At 40.9% G+C, this 24,997-nt stretch overlaps 1 protein-coding gene across 1 annotated transcript in view; it reads left to right on the top strand.

Moving 5' to 3' along the window:
- Positions 1-24,997, top strand: part of SLC7A11 (solute carrier family 7 member 11) — a 430,028-nt gene that overhangs the window by 289,874 nt on the left and 115,157 nt on the right. The window contains exons 7-9 of the mRNA XM_077476913.1: positions 4,368-4,491; positions 20,419-20,522; positions 22,230-22,326. Coding sequence (XP_077333039.1) covers positions 4,368-4,491; positions 20,419-20,522; positions 22,230-22,326 — 325 coding nt within the window. The remainder of the gene's footprint in view (positions 1-4,367; positions 4,492-20,418; positions 20,523-22,229; positions 22,327-24,997) is intronic.

The raw sequence follows: 24,997 nt of genomic DNA, 5'->3' as shown, positions 1-24,997 counted from the left end.
ATACTAAATGTCATGTAGTTAGAGCTTAGATATACTTTAAAACACTTCTTGAAAAATACAAAAAATATGTACAGTATATTTTCTGGCATAGACATTGCGTTATACCAGAATAAAAACTAAAATATTTCTATGTTTTTTTTTTAAATGTTGATAATTTTAATCACTTGCATTATTTTTTCTGACTGTTGTCTGGGTAAATTATATATCTTGTGCCATGTATGCTTAGATGCCTTGTAAATACTCACAGCACTATTGTATTTTTCTGGCTTATTATATCTTTAATATTGAGAGCCTTCCAACTCACTGAACAGGGGCACAGTTAGCTTAACACATTGTACTTGGAAAAATAGCATTTCATTATTGCGTTCCTATTTTTCCAGAAAGTAATTGTTGATAAGTAGTCTGAAAAAATGCAATTCTTTCTCAAAAAACTTAAAGTATGCAGTAAAAGTGGGTAGCCCAAAATTTCTTGTAATGAAAAAGGTCAGTTGCTTAACAGCTTTCTTTGCCACGTCCTACTTAATAGTTTCAACGTTTACAATTGTATACTTTCTATATTTTGTTCTTCTGTTTAATAAAAAGAGACATTATTACTAAAAAAACAAAAGTGTTATTTAACACAAAAGCATTATTAAATTCCTTTCATCCACCAAGTGCATTCAGAATAGACTTGAAAAAGGGTAAGAGCACAGCATCAGCATTTTAAATGTCATATAACAGTCTAGAAAAAGTTCCTCTCTGTGAGTTATTTTCGATGGGGCTCATTTTTAAAGGTTATGTTCCCTCATATTCCCCTTTCATAAGTGTAAAAATATCAAGGTTAATGTAATGCTCAGAGGTGCACTGCAATTTCATTTTTAAGACTTGTATTTACACTGGTAGCTTGTATCATGTGCGCTATATACAATGTAATAAAATACCTGACACATTTAATATACACAGACTATTAAAGGTTCTCCCGGAAAAAAAACGTACACTTTTCACTTAAATAGGAAGGCTTTTTAGCGATTTACATCCCTCAGCTCATTAACTTCCACTGGATAGCCAAGGGCTGTTTGAAATTTAAGGCATTATCTGAATTTATCTGTATTTAAATGGACTGCTTGTTTTGGGATTTGCTGCCAGAGATACTTATAAAAGTGAATGGGCATCTATGGCAGTGCTACCCTTAGCAAGTCTCCTGCAACTCAGCTGATCTTTGCATTCCATTGGAAGTTAATGAGCTGAGGGCTACAAATCACTGAAAAGCCTTCCTTGGTGATTAAGTGGAAATAATTTAACTCTGTCCTGGAAAAACTCTTTAAAGTCACTTTAAACTCCAACAGGATGGCTCATTGAAAAGTCATGTTATTTTTTACTTAAATCTTAAAGTGGTTCTAAAGGCAGAAGTTTTTTTTGTTTTCTTGTCTTAATGCATTCTATACATTAAAATAAAAAAACCTTTTGTGTGCAACAGCCCCTCTCAGCCCTCCTAATACTTACCTGAGCCCCATCTCGATCTAGTTGCATGAGAGCCTCGGCTGTCTGGGACTCTCCCTTCTGATTGGCTGAGACACAGCAATTGGTGCCATTGGCTCCCGCTGCTGTCAAAGTCAGTGAGCCAATGAGGAGAGAAAGGGGGTGAGGCCATGCTGTGGCTCTGTATCTGAATGTACGCAAAGAGAAGTGGCTCGGCTCAGGTGCCTCATATAGCAAGCTGATTGCTGTGGGGGCCCTTGGCAGGAGGGAGGGACCAGGAGTGCTGGCGAGGGACCCAAGAAGAGGAGGATCTGGGCTGCTTTGTGCAAAGCCATGGCACAGAGGAGGTAAGTATGACATGTTTATTATTTTTAAATAAAGCAACCAAGACTTTAATATCACTTTAAGTTTACTCTTTCTATAATAAAATTAGCACTGAATACCCCAGCAGGGGTAACCTTCTGATGCTGTAGGGGTTCATTTGGAATCTGTTACAGGAACTTTTCAATAGTTAAGATTATGTTCACCTTTTCTGCTTCTCACTCCATTCATAAAAGCTGTAATATAGCTTCTTGCAATGTAAAGTTTCACTTTCGCTTTATGAATGGGGTTGGCTAACCCTTTCATTAATTTACTTGTCCTCCTAAAATAGGGCATGTTCAGTGCTGGAAGCTATTGTACAGCTTCTATGATTCTGCAGGGGATATGTGGGGAGGGCAAAGGACTGAAGATTTAAACACCCACTAGAACAAGGAATCCTTCACATTCAATGGTGTTGATTTAAAAAAAAAAAAAAAAAAAAAAAAAAACTTAGGCTTCAATAAGCTGTCTGTTTCATTGCCTGAAAACCCTGTGGAAATTACCCTTTTAATGGTAAATTCATGTTTAGAAAAGAAATTGTCCAGGTGACTCAAGGTCTGTGTCTCATTATGTTTTGTATTTAATTAAAGTGATTGTAAAGTCTCGTTTTTTTTCTATTAAAATAACAAACATGTTATACTTACCTGCCCTGTGTAATGGTTTTGCAAAGAGCAGCCTGGATCCTCCTCGTCTTGGGTTCCTGGCTGGAGCTCCTGGCCCCTCCATCCTGTTGAGTGCCCCCACACAAGCAGCTTGCTATGGGGGCACAAGAGCTGAGCTGTAGCTCCTTGTATTCATTCAGACACGGAGCTTAGGTCCTGCCCCCTCTCTTTCCTCATTGACTGACTCAGTTTGATTGACAGCAGTGGGAGCCCACTGCTGTGTCTCAGCCAATCAGGAGGGAGAGTCCCGGACAACCAAGACATTTGTGGACATCGCTGGATAGAGAGGGGGCTCAGGTAATTATTAGGGGGGATGAAGGGGGCTGATGCACACAGAAGTTTTTCTTTTTATCTTAATGCATAGAATGCATTAAGATAAAACAAATCTTCTGCCTTTACAATCACTTTAACTGTGATCCAAATGAAAGTCCATATTTTCTTATCCAAACGGGAATATTAGTGATTACATGTTCTGTAGTATAAAATGTGCCTAAAGTAAAATATCCTCTGGGTACATGATATCTACTGAACGGTAAGCCACTCAGATCTGATCCTCCACTGAGATCAACATTTTATCACATGACCAGCCACTGCAGGTTGCCAAAGCAATGGACTGTTAATATAGTATAGTATAGTATATACTATAGTATATAGTATAGTGGATAGCTAATGCTTCTGATGCTTTCTGCCAGTACCCATAGCAAGCCAGATACTTATCTGCCTATATTTTGCCAAGTTTTTGTGGGGTCTGCTCAGCAGCCTTTTTGTGAAAATCCCCACTTGAAATTTGCTTCTCCGATGTCTGTGCACCAAGATCATTTATTTCATGTCTCTATTTCACAAAGACAAATCTACCACAAACTTGTGAAATTAGAACTAACCTCATGTTAAAAATATACATTAACCAAGGTTATTTTATTGAATACAACATGTAGGAATAATGAGTAGATACAGAGATATGTGCAGCTGAAGCCTAAAGCTTAAACTTTCAGTAAAAAGTCAATTTGACCTTTCCCACCTCATGAGCCTCCCTATTTATACCTTTATTTGAAGTGTAAAACCAAAACTTGAATACAGCAGGGAATACATAAGACACCTTTCATTTTTCTTGTCTTTCATTTCTGTTCCAGAGGCACAACATAAGTAACAGGAGATCTCTTTAAAGAAAGAGGATGCACTGGGACAGGTCTATCCACTGAAAGATTGCCCCTGTCCCTGTGACAAATCAAAAAGTTTGGATGTCTCACCAATTTCGGTACTGGAGTACAAATCATGGTGAATCTCCTCAGAGGGGACATCCAGGAATCCAACCTTCAGAAGGGATCCACATGCTTTACTGTTATGGGTGACTTCCCTGACCAACTGAGAAGCTCAAGACGTGACAAAGACAGGGTCAACCTAAATATTTACAGTAATAGTAGAGGTTTGCATTGAAAGATTGGATAATTAATGCCTAGAACATAGATATACTCACAATTGCCTCTTAGGAGGCCAGAAATGACCCAATTGTGCAAGCAAAATCAACTTATTATTTACCTATCTTTTACTGTTTAAGGCCACCCTAGCCAACAAAAATGTTTTTTAGTCCTTATTCTTCATCCACAGAGCTGGGCTTTCTCAGATCCCTTACTCTGTAGTTTGTGCAGATGCAGCCTCTTCCATCTCATTCTCTCGTTTACTACAGTCCTTCACGCAGAAAAGTAGCTTCTTGTCCTAGCATGCTCTCAGTGTGCCTTGCTGAACAAACAGAGGTTGTGTGCCTTACTGAACAAATATGACTTATGCAAAATGCATTCAACCTATGACAGCATTACCCAGTAGTAGTAACATAAACATATATATGCTTTTATTTTCACCCTCTCACAACTTAATTTTTTTCTTTTGTAGAAACATTCCACTTGCAATATGTATATCAATGGGAACTGTAACAGTCGGGTATGTCTTAACCAATGTGGCCTACTATACAACCATTACAGCAGAAGAACTATTAGCTTCCAGTGCAGTAGCCGTGGTAAGAAAACATAAAACCTATATAATTGGTAATTTACATATTAGATGCAGATATTTTAATTGTTATGATGATAAATGTATTGAGCTGCAATCTGTATGTCTCAAACGTAAGATTAAGTGAGATCTTCAAGTAAACTAGTAACTATGCATAGATTTGTGGTGGAAAAACTTGTCATTCACAGGATTTAACCAGCACAATATGTTTTTCATTTATACAAATTGCAGAATGTATGTACAGTATTTCATCAAATTTAGCTGGCTATTGGCAACAGAGGAGAATATACTATACTGTTCAGGCATATTCTGAAACTCTTTAGTCTATTCCTAACAACAGTCTTCAGCACACTTTCACATGCTGATGATACGTTAATAAATGCCATACTTTTTACAGCTGACATTATGTGTAGTTGCTAACTGTGAAACCTACAGTAGCTGTCATTGACATCTTAAATCCCTACTAACAATCAAAAACCAATTAGAGGGGTTCCCAGTCATATGATCACCATATTGAGTATGACATATTGATCACATACAAACTGCAGGCTTCATTGAGAGAAAAAAATGGTTTCAGCTTACAGAAGCCACAGTAGGCTGTAGTTGGCAATGTCCCCCTGTCTAATACTGTAGTTGTTTGATACAATTAGAGCATAAAAATAGTAAATTAATAAAAAATCATGTAATCATATAAATGATAAACCACAGAATTAACAAATGAAAACCATACATTTAAATTATTTATTCGCCAAGTTATAGTCAAGTTAACCAACCCATACTGAAAAATGTGGTCTAGGCATCTAGTCTTCAATGACCTCATGAGGGCGTTACATTTTTACCTGACATTAAAGGGGTTGTAAACCCCCATGGTTTTTCACCTTAATGCATTCTATGCATTAAGGTGAAAAACCTTCTGTGCTGCAACCCCCCCCCCCCCCCACCCCCCTCCTTATTCCTTTCCTGTGACTGATCGTTCCAGTGATGGGGACAAGCACAGCAGCTCCAGCCGCTGTCTTGGGTCCTCATTGGATATATTGATAGCAGCAGGATTCATTTAATTCAGTGACATGGGGGCAGAGGGCAGGGCCAAGTCCTGCTCTCTGTGTCAATGGACTCAGGGGGCGGGGAGCAGCAGTTGGGAGCGAGCCGCACGAGTGCCCCCATTGAAAGTGGCTCTCTGTGGGGGCACTTGAGAAGAGAAGGAGTGCCGTGGGGGACCCCAGAAAAGGAGAATTGGGGCCAATCTGTGCAAAACCCTTGTACAGAGGAGGTAAGTATAACATGTTTGTTATTTAAAAAAAAAAAAAAGCTTTACCATCACTTTAATGGTCAACTAACATTTGGAGAGGGTGCGGCTCCATGGACATCCATTTATAACAATAATTGATAATAACAATCAGGCAGGGTTTCTGCTTGTTCAACTTGTAGAGTGACCTGCAGTCAGGTGGATGTCTACACAAACTAAAAATAAAAACGTCAGTGAGCTCACAAAGCATATATTTAAAAATGCACTAAAACTACATACATGTTTATTCATGTGTAAAAAATATATTTATACATTTTAACAGTCAGTACACTTATTTGTGTAATCCAGGATTTCTCCAAAATCATAGCAAAGTAATTTGAAAACATTTTTCACAACCGTGCATGCCACTTTGTCTCTCCATAAAACTTTTAAAAAAACATAATAAAAAAAAAAAAAAACAGTTACAAAATAAAAATTGATACTGGTAAACCATTAAGATTTTCTTGCACAGAATATAATGATCCATTATCTAGCACAGCTTCAAAAATGTACTATTCTATCATGTTGATTTTGTGTTTCTCTTGTGTATTATCTCTTTATTTGGACATCAACTATGAAAACTTCAAAAATAATTAGTTTGTATGCAGATAAGCACAGCTGGGTCTGTATAATAATTTTTTAGCAAAATAAAGAAAAATCTTATCTGCGCAGTGAAAAACGAGTTAACTATTTTTTTACAGTTAGACATGAAGAAGGTTGGTGTATGCTCTTTTTCAGCTTTATAAGTAATGAGAGGGTCACGCTGTCACTCTATCAGATATTAACACAAGTATATAAATCAATGTAATATACAATCTTCTTAATTTAAAGTGCTAACATGCTAGTATAAGCTATTTTTTACTTTTTTTGTGTAGATTTTTAATGTTTCTGATAATAATATTTGTCACGCTGTGTACATCTGTTCCTGGTAATTGGGTGAAATGGAAGAAAATGTTTTGATTTATGTAATTTAACTTATTTAGATAAATAGATATGTTCTGCTCACAAAGTTGTATAAACGTATTTCTGGTATTGCATTGATAAACTTTAAGAAAGCTGCTGAAGACTCTTAATTATTAAGTGTTTTTTTTCTCTCTTACTAATAGTCACAGAAAAATAACCATCTGCGGTGTGGCACACACACTATAGTGACAGATGGCTGGTGTGTTACTGTGTCATTGTGCAAAAATGCAGTGTATGTTTCAGCAGTAAAAGGTTCCTTGATCAGGTGTAAGACTTAATGGAAACAGGTGGACTTTCCACATAAAAAGAGTATTCTATAGTTAGGATTTGCTTATATGTTCTGTGAAAGCATCTTGAAGCCTGACACATGGGGAGCGTATGGCCAGGTCTGTCTAATCCACTCTGATTGGCAGAATGATGTCTAAGCCCTTGTACACACGGTCGGACATTCCGACAACAAAATCCGTCGGATTTTGTCCAACAGATTTTGTCCGAAACTTGTGTTGCATACAGAAAAAGTTGTTGGAAAATCAGATCGTACGTAACGTGATGACGTTATTTCGTTACGACAAGACTACGTTCAGGCTAGTAGCCAATAGCTTTGGTCTAGGAATTTGATCTGAGCATGCATGGCACTTTGTCTGATCGGAACTCTCTACACACAATTGGACAAAGTCCGATCGGATCATGTTGTCAGAAAGTTTTATAGCCTAGCTCTAAAACTTTGTCTGTCGGATATTCCGTCAGAAACAGTCCGATGGAGCACACACATTATCCGACAACACGGTCCGATCGGACATTTTTCATCAGAATGTCCGACCGTGAGTACAAGGGCTAAGAGTTGGAGAATCCTATTTTATTTTCTTACATCAGGGGACACAGAGCCATAGTAATAACTATGTGGGATGTCCCATAGCAATGGCAACTGAAGGGAGGGAGACAGAACTAAGAAACAGGAGGCCAGAGGACTCATACTGTAGCATGCAGTGTATGTTGTGCTCAAAGGCAATATCCTCATGACCTTTAATATCGATTTGATGAAATCGGATAGACGTATGAATCGAAGACCAAGTCGCGGCCTTACAGATCTGAGCCATAGAGGTCTGATGATGCACCACCCAAGAGGCACTAATCACCCTGGATGAGTGTGCTCTTAATATGAGAAGGAAGTATTTTCTTCCAGCTGAAGCTTGAACAATCACTTTGACAAATCCATTTGGAAATAGTTGATCTTGACGCTGCCTGTCCACATCTTGGACCTTCTGGCAGTACAAACAACAATTGTGTTTTGCAAACCTGAGCGGTCGCCCTTAAATAGAATCAAGAGAATGTAGTGTTTTCTCTTCCCCAGATAAGGCTCTGGGGAAAAAGAACCTGCAGCACCGCTTTGCTGGTGGGTTTATGCCGATGTCCCATTGTTTTAAATGGGAATACACCGCTCCTATAGCGCTGCAAAGATGTGGCTAGCAGGACTTTTTTGACTGTCCTGCAAGTGCACCACTCCAGTGTGAAAGCCCTCAGGCTTTCACACTGGAGACACAGGAGAGGCTCTTTACAGGAGCTATACAGGCGCTATTTTTAGCGATGTATCGCCTGTAAAGTGACTCAGTGTGAAAGTAGCCTAAATAATTGAAAAGTGTGTGTGTGTAAGGGTTCCTATAATATATATATATACTTGAAATGGTACTTTGCCTTATACAGACTGGTTGTTTATTTCACATTTTATCTTCTAATGTAAGTTGTGTGTCAAAACAATATAAATATTCAGCTCTACTTTAATAAATACAGAAATAATCTGGGCAACAGACCAATGAAATGTGTATTTGGTTGCTCTATTCCTGTACCAATAAAACATTAAAATACTTTAATTGAAGATACTTTTAAGTGCAACATGCATTTTCAGAAATAAAACAAACAAGACTTAAAGTTATGAATTAATTATGATACTCTGCAAGAAACCGTGACCTTTATTTTCTGACAGAGCAGGTTGACATTATTTGACAACAAAACAAAATCATAGAGTTATATGCAACTTAACTACACATTATATTTAGCATTAATGCCTAACAACTTCTTCCACCTAACACTACCATTAATATTTTTTTGGAAGGGGTCCATGAGCTTCCCAACTCTAGTGTTTACTTGTTCCAGCCAAATGTCTGTACTATTGTATTTGCAATTATATCTGTTTACTTTCAAAGTATTTTATTTTCAACAAGTGTATAAAACAGATAATTGCATTACAGTTACAGTAACACCTGTATGATGACTTCATAGATGAGCAGGATGTGGTACAAAATCTACTAATATGAGGAGAGAATGGCTTTAATAGTGGTATCTGCTTGACAGACAGCTTACATAATGCTCCTAGCTGGGCAATCCCAGGACAGCTCCCCCCTGAAGAGCGACTTGGAAGACGGGGTCCCCCTTTCCCCCAGGCACCCTCATCTGGAACAATCTGTGCCTAGGGAGGGAACCTTTCACCTCCCCCACGACCCCATCGGACATTTTCCATCAGAATGTCCGACCGTGAGTACAAGGGCTAAGAGTTGGAGATTGTGAAGGAACAAAGGTAGTCCACATCCAAACAGACCCGTTGAGATCTAGTCTGGCTTTGACTATTAGGGGTTACGGGGACTTTAGAGGGGGCTCGTTTATGTTGAGCCCGTAGGGCTACATACTCCTGTTCTAGACGCTGTATGTCAGCCCTCAGTTCCTGCTTGAGCTTGGAGATCTCGATTATTTTACCCTGGGCAGCCTATAGCATTTCAGCAGAGGTTTCCTCTGTGCCATTAAGTAGAAGTAGTCCTGAAGTTTCACAGAAAACAGGCAAGTGAACACCCCAGCGACTCTGAACTGCACCCCAGGCTCACAGGTGGGACTCAAACAAGTGATCACCCCCTCCCCAGCATCCACTCATAGGCCACACATTGTCAGACTTTTCTCTCTCCCCTTAGGGCCTAATATAGCAGCCCAGACCGGTGTAGTGTCATATTCTGCTCCCCATTGTAGAATGCTCCGGAAGTGACATTGCGGCCAGAAATTTCGCACTGTGCATGCGCAATGCGTTCCAAACACTTGCGCCATGCATTCCAGAGGGGGTGATCACCTGTTTGAGTCCCACCTGTGAGCCTGGGGTGAAGTTCTGGGTTGCTGGGGTGATCCCTTGCCTGTGGTCTGTGAGGCTGTGCATGATGGTGGCTGGATGTTGTGCTACGGCCGCCATCTTGGAGATCCCGTCCATGACCATGGACTCAAATTGTGTCCGTAGATCCCTCTTAACTGAGGGTTTAAGCATTTGGGGGTTTTCCCTGGCGGTAGGGGGGTAAGCTGTGGCATTGTGGGGGCTCTGGAATCACTGTGCGCTTTGCTGCGGGCGTCACTGTTTCAGGCTGGAGCGGAGCTTTAGGCTCGAGTGGCCATCATAGGAACTCCATGCATGCACACATATCTCTGTTTATACACCCTCCTTCCATATTATTGGGGGGGAGAGATGCCCATAGATGCACCACTTATTAACAAAGAAACACTCACAGTGAATGCACCCATCATTCCTGCCTGATCATTATCAGCATTTGTTTGCACCCATTAAGCAAGTTTTACTTGGTCTTTGGATAATCTACATGTGTATGGCCAAATCTTTTACAAATCATGTAGTCTAAGATCTAGCTACTGTCTGGCAGCCCAATATTGTCATGGCAGGACAAACATCGTACTTTTATCTCACATAAATATTGTGACTATCATATACATATAATATCTCCATAGTAACCGTAACAAAATATATAGGGAGTTTTAGAAATGGTAAACCAAACATGAGCAATAGGTTAGATTCCGGATCCAGCCCACCCAAAATGAGGCCACCAATCCACCCCTATGGGTTCACACTGCGGAATTGAGGATCTCACTGGGTACCACCTTGATTAAGACAGTGTTACTCCTTCCTCCCTCTCATGGAGTCAGGGGACAAGGCACCGTGACCTAAGTTCATATGGCCTCAGGACATTGCATCCAGAAATCTAAAAACTCCTAAATCAAATGCTTCTAGATAATATTAATCTAAGAGAAACTGAAAGTTAAATTGCACAGTCATTGAGAGCTCACCTTGTATCTTGAAGTATGCAATTCAAAAAATAACAGCTAATGTCATATACATATAAGCTATTTTGTTGAGAAGATAGGGAGACAAGGAGGTAAATCAGAAAGAAGCAGGTAAAGAGAGGAAGAGGAATGAGGGGGAGAGTAGAACTTCCTGGAGACTCTGACTAAAGGGGTATACAACCCAGATAAAGGGGGACCTGAACATAAAATGCCAAGGTTTCCTAACCTTTTTCAAATCATGGAACTGTGTCCTGTAATTTAGATACTATCTGTTCCTGAGACATGATCAGAGATATTTTCCATTTGGTCACTGAAATCGAGACCGCGGATTTATTCCAGGCTCCCGCTATCGTGATTTTGGCCCTAGAAACATAAACAGGATCAGAGATTGTATATGTTTAGGGGTACCCTTAACCTCGTGATTCAAGAGAGCATACATGGTGTCCTGTGGAACCGAAACCCTTGATACTTTTCATACTATTTGGAAGAACTTATTCCAATAGCTTCTAATACGTGGGCATGCCCACCAAGTATGGAGCATATTGCCCACATGATTGCACCTTCTATAGCATAGGGGAGATGCATTTGAGTAGATTTTGGCCAGTCTGGCGGGAACATAGTACCATCTGATGAATACTTTAATACTTGCTAAAATTAGGGAAATATTCATTTAAAGGAGCATCTAAAAGACTGAAACCATTGCTCAGGTTCTAAGTGAATTTCCAAGTCAGATTCCCAGGACCAAGCATAGCAGGGGGATCCACCTTGTCTGTCAGAGAAGAATATATAAGAAAGATTCCTCCCCTATGATCCATAATACTGGAGCACCATTGCTCATATGTTGTAGATTTAGGGGGTTCAGATCTTATATAAGAAGTGTTAGATCTGAGAGAGTCTATATCTCTCAGTGTTCGGCATATCCAATTTACTAGTGCAGAAGTGCCCTATTGTGAAGAGACCCTTATTCAACCACCAACAGAATACCTGAATATTCAAGCCTGGGGGGATCTCTGGATTGTGGAATAAGTGTGAGAGGAGCCTTGTACTATAGGTTAGTGAAGCTTGTTTATGTAACACATCACAGAGCACTAGGAGAAAGAGTAGGAGCTAGAATAGTGTGTCTTTGGCTAGGGGGTCTCCAAAGCAGAAAATCTATTGTGTAATGCGGAACTGCTTGTCCTTCTAAAGAGATCCAATCAGGTTTGGGTCCCCTAGAATAAACCAGAGAGAATTGGGCTAATTGTGTGGCTTGGCAGTACCATCACAGATTGGGGAGTCCCAGTCCCCCCTGATTTTTCAGGCGGAATATAACTTCCTTGGAGCAGCGATGCCATTTCTTCCCCCAAACAAAGCTTATGATTTTAGACTGTGGTTTGAAGAGAGATAATTTCCTGATTGATATAGGGAGGGAATGAAATAGATATAGTATTCGTGGAAGCAATGTCATCTTGACAGCATTAATCCTGCCCAGACAGACAGACCAAACTTTAACCTATTTTTTAAATCCTCTTCTTTTTTTTGGAACATGGGAGGATAATTGACTGTGTACAGATTGCCTATATTGTTTGTTAGCTTGATTCCCAAATAAGAAATGGAATCATTTGCCCAAGGGAAAGGGAAATATTGTTTAAGTGATCTCCTACTAATCTGGAGGGGACCCATACATTTAATGCCACTGATTTGGCTACATTAACTTTAAAGCCTGAAATAGAGCACAATTCTTGAAATAGCTTAATTATTTTAGGAGTTGATATTAGAGGTGACGTTATGAATAATAGCATATTGCCCACAAACAACACTTATGCTCACCCGGGCCACACATTACCCCTCTGATGTCAGGATGCAATCTGATGGCAAAGGCCAGGGTTTCAATAGTGATTACGAATATTATAGAGGGCAACCCTGCCTAGTTCCTTTTTGAATGCAAAAATAGTTCAAGCAGTGACCCATAAGGTGAATCTGTGCACTAGGATTAGAGTATAACGCATGAATAATCCATAAAAATGTTTGGCAGAGTCCCATCTTTCTAGTATCTCCAATAGATAAGGCCAAGATACAGAACTGAAGGCCTTCTGAAGATCTGTGGATAACGGGTAACCCTCTTGAGTAGCTCCTCCATCCCAATGGGAGTGAAGAAGAGAGGTTATGTCTATAGCTCTAATTTGGTCTGGACCTTGTCTCCCTGGGATGAATCCCATCTGGTGTTTATTTATATGTTCTGCAATAAAGCTGGAAAGTCTCACTGCCAGTATCTTTGTCATAATTTTGAGACCATTATTAATAAGGGAAATTGGACGATAGTTACAAGTTACATACATCACTGACCTCTTTCCCTGGTTTAGGTATGACCGAGATGAAGGCCGAGTTTGATTCATTGACCAGGGGAGATCCATCCCGAAGAGAGTTAAAAAAAATGAGCCATAAATGGGGCCAGAGAGGGACCAAATTTCTTAAAATAACCAGCCGAGAAGCCATCAGGCCCTAAGGCAGAGGTTTTCAAAAATAATGGAAAGTTCTCATGATCTTAATAGGATTTTGGGTCAGATCGCTGGATAAGGTGCGGATTTTGTGGAAGGATAATGTGCCAATTTTAGGGCTAAGTTTAGTTGCCAATTTAGAGCCAATCTTATCTTTTTGTGAGTAGAATTTTCAACCGGTCCATCTTAAATGCTTTTCAGCCATAGTGGTTAGTGCTAGGTTAAGTTTTGCTCGAGCTGTGTCCCAATGGGTCAGATTCTCTGGGAAGGGATTGCTTTTGTGCTATTTACTTGACTGGAGTAATTCCTCTGTCAACTTCCAAATTTAAGTTCCATGTTTGCGTTTCAGCTGTGCAGAGATCTGAATAAATTTCCCTCTCATCACTGCCTTATGTGCTGTCCACAGTGTTCCTGGAGAAACCATATCATTGTCATTCTATGTGAAATTTTCTTTAAGAGAGTTTTTGAAAATCGTACAATGCACAGGATTGCTCAGAAGGGCCTCATTGAGGCCCCATTTAAGTGGGCCCCTTACACTCAAGGGGCATCTGAGAGACAGCATCATTATTGAGTGATCTGAAAGGGAGGTGTCTTGGATTTTGGATGAGAAAGCTAATGGAATTGCGGTGGATTGTAAAAAAAGATGTGGTCTATCCTGGAGTGAGCGCTATGAGGAGCCCAGAAGTGTGCATAATCTTTGACTGAGGGTTAATTTCCCTCCAAATAGCTACCAATCTATTTAAGTGCAATAATTGTGCTATTTTAAGGCAAGTTTAGGCCTCAGGGTTGCCAAGTTTGATTTGTCTAAAGAGAGGTCAAATGGTATATTTGAATCTCCTCCCAGAATTACTATCCCAGTAAAATACGGTTTTAAAGTGTGTATCATTCTGTTGAAAAATGTCCTCTGGCCCTGACTAGGAGTATAGCATGATACAAATGTGTAGAAACTTCTGACTATCGTGCCAACTACTAGTACTTCAGGGTCTCTAAGAATCTTTGTAGAAGAAAAATGAATATGTTTGGAGAAGCAAATCGCTACTCCTTTCATTTTATTCTCTGCGTTTGCCAGATAGAATTATGGGAAACTTCTATGGATGAATGAGGGGGTATAGGAGTCTAGGAAGTGAGTATCTTGTAAGAGTACCACCTCAGCTTTTAAGGTGTGATATACTTGGAGTCATTTTCGACGTTTAATAGGGAAGATTAAGCCCATGTACATTATGTGAGACAATCTGTAATTTTAGATTATGGGGAACTACACTAGTCATGGATCAGAGGGAAAGAAAACTCTAAAGATGGCATAAATCTCACCACAAAAAGATTTGTTCTCCGGCAGGGTGATATCTCCACAGAAGTTATGGGTTATGATGTTCCGGTTAAGCATGTGGATGGTGGGGGAGCTCCAGGAAGTCCTTGTTAACCACTTGCCGACCGCCTCACGCCGATGTACGTCGGCAGAATGGCACGGGCAGGCATAAGCACGTACATGTACGTGATTTGCCTCCCGCGGGTCGGGGGCCCGATCGGGCCCCCGCCCGGTGCCTGCGGCGGTCGGTTTTCGTTCGGGAGCGATCCCGGACGAGGGGACGGCCATTCATTCATGGCCACCCCCTCGCGATCGCTCCCGACGAATGGAAATCCCCGGTGACATCACTTCCTCTCCTGTAATGTAAACACAGGAGAGGAAGTGATGTATTCTCTCCTCCGTGTCGGTATTTTTCGTTCCGACACGGAGGAGAGCGGATCAGTGAGTTGCACCAACACATCCCACACACAGTAGAACATGCCAGGCACACTCACACCCCCCCTTTACCCCCCGATCACCCCCCCAATTACCCCTGCCCCCCCAGTCACAGTGACACCAATGTCATTTTTTTTTTTTTTTTTTGCATTGGTGTCATTTGTGACTGTAATAACTGTTAGGGCAGTTAGGGTTAGCCCCCTTTAGTTCTAATGTACCCCCCTAACCCCCCCAATAAAGGTTTAACCCCGTGATCACCCCCCGTCGCCAGTGTCACTAAGGCTGGGTTCACATTGCAGCGGTTTATGAGAACGAATGTGATTCGCACCGCACTGCAGTGCAAATCACATCCGATCTCTGTGCGATTCGAGTTCAGCCATTCGCCGCACCCGCCGCACCCGCCACACCCGCCGCACCCGCCGCAAATTCGCACGGGACCCTTTTTTTGGCCCGCAGCAGAATCGGATCGCATGGGTGTTCACACCATGCGATCCGAGTTTGCAGATCGCACTGCGATATGCGAACTGATCTGGGGGTGTCAGTAACATTTCACTGACACTCCCAGCAGTTCGCATAGGGCAGTGTGAACTGCCGCCGGGAGGCATGCGATGCGGGAACCCGCCGCGGATTCGCGGCGTTTCCGCATCGCTCCAGTGTGAACCCAGCCTAATAAGCGATCATTTTTCTGATCGCCGTATTAGTGTCACAGGTGACGCTAGTTAGGCAGGTAGGTATTTAGGTTCGCCGCAGCTTTTTATAGCGCTAGGGACCCCCATATACTACCGCATAAAGCCCCCTGATTGCCCCCTAGTTAACCCTTTCACCAGTGATCACCATATAACTGTTACAGGTGACGCTGGTTGGTTAGTTATTTTTTTATAGTTTCAGGGCACCCGCCATTTATTACCTAATAAAGGTTTAACCCCCTGATCACCCGGCAGGTGTCATTTGTGACTAATAACTGTTAGGGCAGTTAGGGTTAGCCCCCTTTAGTTCTAAGGTACCCCCCTAACCCCCCCAATAAAGGTTTAACCCCGTGATCACCCCCCGTCGCCAGTGTCACTAAGGCTGGGTTCACATTGCAGCGGTTTATGAGAACGGATGTGATTCGCACCGCACTGCAGTGCAAATCACATCCGATCTCTGTGCGATTCGAGTTCAGCTATACAGATAGTATGGCTGAATTCGTGTCGCACCCGCCGCACCCGCCGCAAACTCGCACGGGACCCTTTTTTTGGTCCGCAGCAGAATCGGATCGCATGGGTGTTCACACCATGCGATCCAAGTTTGCAGATCGCACTGCGATATGCGAACTGATCTGGGGGTGTCATTAACATTTCACTGACACTCCCAGCAGTTCGCATAGGGCAGTGTGAACTGCCGCCGGGAGGCATGCGATGCGGGAACCCGCCGCGCATTCGTGGCGTTCCCGCATCGCTCCAGTGTGAACCCAGCCTAATAAGCGATCGTTTTTCTGATCGCTGTATTAGTGTCACAGGTGACGCTAGTTAGGCAGGTAGGTATTTAGGTTCGCCGCAGCTTTTTATAGCGCCAGGGACCCCCATATACTACCGCATAAAGCCCCCTGATTGCCCCCTAGTTAACCCTTTCACCAGTGATCACCATATAACTGTTACAGGTGACGCTGGTTGGTTAGTTATTTTTTTATAGTTTCAGGGCACCCGCCATTTATTACCTAGTCTCACTAGTGTACCCCTAAATTTAGGGGTGTCTACTTTCTAAAATGGGGTCATTTGGGGGGGGGGGTTTGTGCCATCTTGGCATTTTATGGCCTTCAAAACTGTAACGCCCTTAGAAAGCCTGAAGGCGGTGCTTGGTTTTTGGGGCCCCGTACGCGGCTAGGCTCCCAAAAAGTCCCACATATGTGGTATCCCCGTACTCAGGAGAAGCAGCAGAATTTATTTTGGGGTGTCATTTCACATATGCCCATGGCATGCGTGAGCAATATATCATTTAGTGACAACTTTGTGAAAAAAAAAAAAAGTTTGTAATTTTCCCGCAACTTGTGGCAAAATATAAAATATTCCATGGACTCAACATGCCTCTCAGCAAATAGCTTGGGGTGTCTACTTTCTAAAATGGGGTCATTTGTGGGGGTTTTGTGCCATCTTGGCATTTTATGGCCTTCAAAACTGTAATAGGTAGTGAGAAGTGAACTCAAAAAATTACGCCCTTAGAAAGCCTGAAGGCGGTGCTTGGTTTTCGGGGCCCCGTACGCGGCTAGGCTCCCAAAAAGTCCCACATATGTGGTATCCCCGTACTCAGGAGAAGCAGCAGAATTTATTTTGGGGTGTCATTTCACATATGCCCATGGCATGCATGAGCAATATATCATTTAGTGACAACTTTGTGAAAAAAAAAAAAAAAAAAAAAAAGTTTGTAATTTTCCCGCAACTTGTGGCAAAATATAAAATATTCCATGGACTCAACATGCCTCTCAGCAAATAGCTTGGGGTGTCTACTTTCTAAAATGGGGTCATTTGTGGGGGTTTTGTGCCATCTTGGCATTTTATGGCCTTCAAAACTGTAATAGGTAGTGAGGCGTGAAATCAAAAATTTACGCCCTTAGAAAGCCTGAAGGCGGTGCTTGGTTTTCGGGGCCCTGTACGCGGCTAGGCTCCCAAAAAGTCCCACATATGTGGTATCCCCGTACTCAGGAGAAGCAGCAGAATTTATTTTGGGGTGTCATTTCACATACGCCCATAGCATGTGTGAGCAATATATCATTTAGTGACAACTTTGTGTAAAAAAAAAAAAAAAATTTTTTTTTTGTCATTATTCAATCGCTTGAGGCAAAAAAATAAAATATTCAATGGGCTCAACATGCCTCTTATCAATTTCCTTAGGGGGTCTACTTTCCAAAATGGGGTCATTTGGGGGGGTTTTGTACTGCCCTGTCATTTTAGCACCTCAAGAAATGAGATAGGCAGTCGTAAACTAAAAGCTGCGTAAATTCCAGAAAACGTACCTTAGTTTGTAGATGTGACAACTTTTGCGCAAACCAATAAATATACAATTATTGACTTTTTTTTTACCAAAGACATGTGGCTGAATACATTTTGGCCTAAATGTATGACTAAAATTGAGTTTATTGGATTTTTCTAATAACAAAAAGTAGAAAATATCATTTTTTTTCAAAATTTGCGGTCTTTTTACGTTTATATCGCAAAAAATAAAAATCGCAGAGGCAATCAAATACCATCAAAAGAAAGCTCTATTTGTGGGAAGAAAAGGACGCAAATTTTGTTTGGGTACAACATTGCATGACCGCGCAATTACCAGTTAAAGCAGCGCAGTGCCAAAGTGTAAAAAGACCTCTGGTCATTTACCAGCAAAATGGTCCGGTCTGAAAGTGGTTAATAAAGAATGTTTAATGTCAAGAGGAAGGGCATGCAGAAAGAGAGGGAGGGGAAAAGGGAATAAGAAAGAGAGACATTAGGAAACAAAATATACAATAAAATCCTCAATCCCATATGGGCCACTTCCCGCCCCATACCCGTAACACGAGAAATTGCCCCTGGTTAGGGAGAAATAATCTGACCCTGAGAGGAAAACGATGAGCCTCTCAGCACCAGAGGGGGTGCATTGCAATTGCTCTGATCACCCTACCCTTTAAAACTAAATAGATCTGTTTAAAGTCAGAGCCCTATTTGTGCTGCTAAAACAAAACAGGGACCCATGCAGATACCTCTACGCTCAGCCCTGCCAACAACGAGCCACCCAGAACAATAATATTTATATACAGTTGCTAATTTTTATGGCATTTGATTATGCATGATCTATTAAAAGTTAAAAATATGATATATACATTGTTTAGTGCAGCTAAAATGAGCACCAATAGTGGCTCTACCTTTCAGAGCACTTGTCCACACACAAACCATACAGAACTAATGTTTCTGTATTAGCTGTAGTACCTCCTGCAGTTTGTAGTCATGCTGCCTGTTACAAGTTAAGTTCCCCCCATAGAGATGAACCACGGAATTCTGACCTCAGAGATGTAAACAAATGTAACAGACCTTTAACCATATATTTGAAAATGCAGTACCACTTCTGAGTATATAGGTATTAGAAGTATGTTAAAAATAAAGCCTCCACATATGAAACCCTAAAAGCTTATTGGGGATTCTTAGCGAAATTGTAGTTGTTCTTTAATTACTGCATTTTTTTTCTTGGTGACCACTTTCAGACCAGGCTTTTTCTGGAACTTTTTGTTTACATGTAACAGTGAGTATTTTTTTTAACCCCCAAAGAATATATATTTTTTAAAGCAGAGGCCCTAGAGAATAAGTTGGTGGGTTTTGCAGTTTTTTATGTCACACGGTATTGCACAGCATTTTTTCAAACGCAATATTTTTGAAAAAAATACACTTACTTGAATTTTAATGTAAACAAAAAAACTAAATACATACATACTTGTAAAGTATAAAAGATTAAGTTACCCCGAATAAATAGTTCAATTATACTTCAAAAGTGATAAGAGTTTATATCCATACCATCTTTTAGGTTGGCATTTAGATAATTTTTAATCATTTGCGATCACATATATGGATGAATTAGTTATTAAAAGGAACAGCGTACACTTTTTGTACACGATTTTTTAGTAGTCCAGTTCTATGACATTTGAATTGCAGCAGTATATATTGCCTGTGTTGGCTCAAGATCTGCTTTTTTTCTTGTAACAACAAAGTACACACCAAGTCCAAACTGATGTACTATGAAGAGGCCCCTTCAATATCTGTATGCACTGATAAGAAGGCACTTTTTGACTTGTGTGTAACTATTTTCTTTAAAGGTATTATGATTGCTTATGGAGTCTATGGTCACTTCCTTAGCAATCCATACAGACGTTGAAGGGGTTTCTTTGCAATACATGGGTGTGAACTTGGTGTGGACAATGATGTTATTTGGAAGAGTTTTGCAATAATTCATGCTTACCAATGGTGAATTTAGGGTTGCCAACGTTCAGAGTTTGTAAAATCCCTAATTTTTGTATCTATCCATGAATGTCTGTTACGGACATGCATGTCCATAAAAGGCATTCATGGACAGATACAAAAATTACAGATTTTAAAAACTGTTCTTACATTTACTGAAAGTTGGCAACCCTGAGTATATTATAGTCTTTCTAATGAAACAATCTATTAGCTTGTATCTCTGGATCTTTTATGGATTGGCACCTTAGGTTTTTTCTTTTTTCATAGCCTAATGATGCAGGTAAACTAGATGTTACACTCTCTAAAATCTAAAAACAAGAGCATCATTATGTATGTGCTTCATGGACAACATGGTAATTAAACAGAAATTAGACACGTACATTCTTCTAACAATCATGTATTTTGTTTTCAGACATATGCAGAGCGTCTCCTGGGAAGTTTCTCATTGGCAGTCCCTATCTTTGTTGCTTTATCATGTTTTGGTTCCATGAATGGTGGGATTTTTGCTGTATCAAGGTGAGATGCTACTAAAACTATGAACAACTGCTAATTACTGTTGTTATTAGTGTTTATATAAATGCAGCAGAAAAACCACAGACCATCTGGTAATTATAGGTACAGACACATAAAGGGCTCCGGTGAGCCAGGAGGGGACAGAGCAGAGAGCACGCTGACTGACAGTCACCAGCTCTCTGCTCGGGGAGCTGTGAGAACCGAGTGATAGGTACAGACACATAATGCTACAACTAAATGTAAAATTACTTTTATTAGAAAGTAGCAATACGTTACAGACCTAACACCTGCACTTGATTTAGTTATAGTAATGTTACCATGTTTTGGTGCATACCTTACATAGCAATAAGACTGCAATGTAACCATAATAATATAAGGGATTTTGTAACAAACATATACAATAGTTCACTAGTGTGAAAGTTAAAAAAATAAATTGAAGGAAATCACCCTAATCCCATCGCTAATTACTTGGCAGCATGAAGAGATCCTGAATTGTCTGAATTTGCTCCATGATACTGTGATGTTGGCTTATGCCGCAGACACACGATCGGAATTCACGTCAGAAAAAAGCTCTGATAGTTTTCCCGTCGGAATTCCGATGGAATTTCCCTCAAACTGTCTTGCCTAAACACGGTCACACCAAATTCCGACAGTCAATAACACTGCGACATACAACACGTTCAACTGCACTAAAAAAGGGTTAGTTTAATGCTTCTGAGCATGCGTTGAATTGTTTCCGAGCATGCGTCGGAATTTTGCATGTCAGAATTGCATAAACACAATCGAAAAATCCGATACAAAGGTTTTCCGTCTGAAAAATCAAGATCAGGCTCTCAATCTAAAGACCATCAGAAATGCTGTCAGAAAAAAAACGATGGGCATACACACAGTTGGAAAATCCGATGAAAAGCTCCCGTCGGACATTCCGGCCATGTTTATGCGGCATTAGTCTCATCTAAGAAAGCTCTCCAACCATTCTTAATCAATAAATAAGTCTTTGTATGGCAACGCATGAGCAAAGGTTCTGGCTTGAGTATGGTATTTTTCGAAATCAAATTAAGAAAGAGTGTGTCAATAGAAATGTCCATTTTTAATGTATTGCTCAATAGGGCAATTTACCAAAGGAATAGCGACTGTTCAGCATTGGATGATTGAAGTGAATGCAGCTTCACCGTTTTCACTCAGTAAACATTTGCTTTGCTAAGTGAATTTTCTCTTTTCCGTTCAGTGTTGGCAGATATTATGCCCACCAAATACATTTTTTAATCAAAATATCATGATCACCTTTTTTAAAGTTTGTCTCTTGGTTAGAAAGTTATTCACTTACGTAGTTAATCGCCTTCTTAGTTAATCAAAATTCTGTGGGAAAGAAATGATTAAAGCTGGAGAAAGAAAAAAAGTCTGTGTTGCCCAAAGCAATGAATTTTTACAATTCAGTTATATAGGGCAAGTTACAAAAAAGATTGAATGTAATTGTTGGATTAAATGAATCCACACACTTTTGTTTTCCTATAGTTTTCCTACATTGTCATTTTTCAAATTGGACCATATGTATGCAGTGTTTGCCAGGTTATATTCACACTTTTTATTCAGTACAGCTGTATATCTGTTGCGATTATTTTATGTTCACAATTAACAATAAAGCACATATTATTAGTTCTCATAACTGTGTGAAGTGTTAAATGCATGATTCATTGTTTGTTCCATCAGGGTGTTCTATGTTGCATCTCGAGAGGGTCACCTTCCCGAGATCTTTTCCATGATTCACGTACACAAGCATACGCCATTGCCAGCTATAATTATTTTGGTAAGCTGCATCACAATGCATATTTATCTAAATTTATTTAATATCAGTCACTTTGCAAGGCCCTTGAAATGTGGATTATTGGTATTTGTTTTTATACCTTACATTGTGTTATAAGATTCACTTATACTCCCACTATCAAAATGTTTCTCCAGATGCTCACATTGCAGAGCAGATTGTTTAATGGACAATTCCAAAAAAGAAAAAATGTATAAACGTATAATATGACAGATGACTTTTCTTCAATGAGTGGCATATCAGTTTATTGTTTGTTCATTTGATGGTGAACATAGTTCAAGTGCACTTCAAACATTACAACAGGAAAACATCCTTAGGTCAGATTTTTTTCAGTGACCAAATGTAGAAAATATTTATCATTGTCTAGCAGTTGTTGAATTAAACTTGGCAATCACAAAAATGTATCTGCGGGAATAACTACAAAGATTACCACACCATTTATCACATAAAACAGCACATTTATATGTATTTAGCTGTTTGCCATGTTTTTTTGTTTTTTTTTACTTTTTCTGTGTCCCTTATCTACATACCCTGTTCTAGTGATTTACTAAAGAAAAACAGGCTGCTTATTTTGCATTGGAATTTTCACTTTGCAAAAAGAATTTTCCCTTAGCTTAGTAAATGTGGTTAGAATTCACTTTACAAAGAACGCCTAATCAAGTGCAAGAAAATAATAAAAAAAAAAAAAAACAGTATTTATGCTACATGATTGGATTATGGAAGCCAGCTTCACCAACCAGCTAAGGATTGTGATTTACACTGTAATCATCCATGTGCTCCAACTATCACTTATCCCTTAACCACTTGCTTACTGGGCACTTAAACCCCCCTCCTGCCCAGACCAATTTTCAGCTTTCAGCGCTGATGCACTTTGAATGACAGTTGCGTGGGCATACAACACTGTACATAAAATGAAATTTTTATTATTTTTTTCCCACAAATAGAGCTTTCTTTTGGTGGTATTTAATTTAACAAACAAAAAAAGATGCAAAAAAAAAAACTGATGGGCGGCACTGGTGGGCACTGATAGGCGGCACTGGTGGGCACTGATAGGCACAGTTAAGGCGACACTAATAGGCACAGATAAGGTGGCACCGATAGGCACAGATAAGGCAGTACTGATGGGCACAGATAAGGCGGCACTGATGGGCACTGATAGGTGGCACTGATAGGTGGCACGGATGGGTGGCACGGATGGGTGGCACTAAGGGGCACTGATAGGTACCACTGATAGATGGGACTGATGGGCACTGATAGGTGGCACTGATAGGTGGCTCTGATAGGTGGCACTGATGGGCACTGATGGGCACTGGTAGATGACACTGATGGGCACGGATATGTGGCACTGAGGTGCAGAAATGTTGTTGAGGCAGATTGTGGGCACTGATAGGTGGCACTGTGGGCACTGATGTATGGCACTGTGGGCACTGATGTATGGCACTGCTGGGTGGCATTATGGGCACTGATGGGTGGCACTGCTGTGTGGCACTTTTTTAATTCTGTGGGGGTTACTGGCAGGGGGCAGGTGGGCACTGATACACTGGCCGTGATCGGGACTGATGTCCCGATCACGGCCGCCGGTGATCAGCTTTTTTTTTCTGACAGCACGAGGAGGAAAAATAGCCGATTACCGGCTCTGTTTTGTCACATGATCAGCTGTCATTGGCTGACAGCTGATCATGTGGTAAGGGGTCGGGATCGACCCCTTGCTCAGATCGGTGATCAGGCGAGTCTCATTGACTCACCGATCACAGAGCACGCAGGCCGCTCGTGCACGGGACGACGTCAATAGACGTAGTCCCGGCAAAGGAGGTCCGCGCTGTAGCCGTCATTCGGCTATAGCGCAGATCTCAAGAGGTTAAAATCACTTATTGAATGGAGGCTCTGTTCACATATATGCGGCACTGGTTTCTCTGCAGAGTCTGGTGTGCTTTATATTTACCGGTCGAGGTTTGATTCAGGTGCAAATTTGACTTTGAAATCACACCTGAACCAGACTGAAAACCACAAAGGATTATTTTTATAACTGCACTGTGACTGCCCTGCACATGTGTAAACTGGCTGCTTTGAAAAGGCTGCCACTTCACATGTTATGCAAATCGGATGTAGTTCAAAACCTTAAAGGAGAAGTACAGCCAAGGCTCGTTTGGCTTTACTCCTCCTGTGAATCACAGGAGTGCAATTCATTCTGCGCTTCTGTGACCTATTTTTAGCAGACATTGTGCAGAGTCATTCCAGGCTTGGACAAGATCACGTCAATGAAGTCAGGATCTGCCCACATGCCTGGACCGGCACCTGGCTCAGCCTCTCAGCGAGCCGATGAGAGTGTAAGCCAACTGCTCCCACCCCCTCCATAGTGCCCCAGTGAGGCAGGAGAGGACAGAGCAGAGAGCACGTTGACTGACAGTCACCAGCTCTCTGCTTGGGGAACTGTGAGAACCGAGCGAATGGTGGTCTTTGATCACTGGGTTATTGGACTGATGCTGCAACCACCTAGGTATGTATGAATCTGGCAAAAAAAATTGTTGACACTTTGATACAAATTACACTTATTCTTTTTGCCCCTTTGCTCTGACCTAAACAATCCCACCCTCTCCCTTCAGGTGTACACTAAAGCTGCCCATGCATGGGGTAAAATTCAGCTGGTTCAGCAAGG

The sequence above is a fragment of the Lithobates pipiens genome, unplaced genomic scaffold (genome assembly GCF_037356315.1).
Source record: "Lithobates pipiens isolate NorthernLeopardFrog02 unplaced genomic scaffold, aLitPip1_a1.2 Scaffold_13, whole genome shotgun sequence".
NCBI classification, from domain to species: Eukaryota; Metazoa; Chordata; class Amphibia; order Anura; family Ranidae; genus Lithobates; species Lithobates pipiens.
The sequence above is the reverse complement of the archived record's forward strand: the minus strand, read 5'-3'. Positions and strand labels throughout refer to the sequence as shown.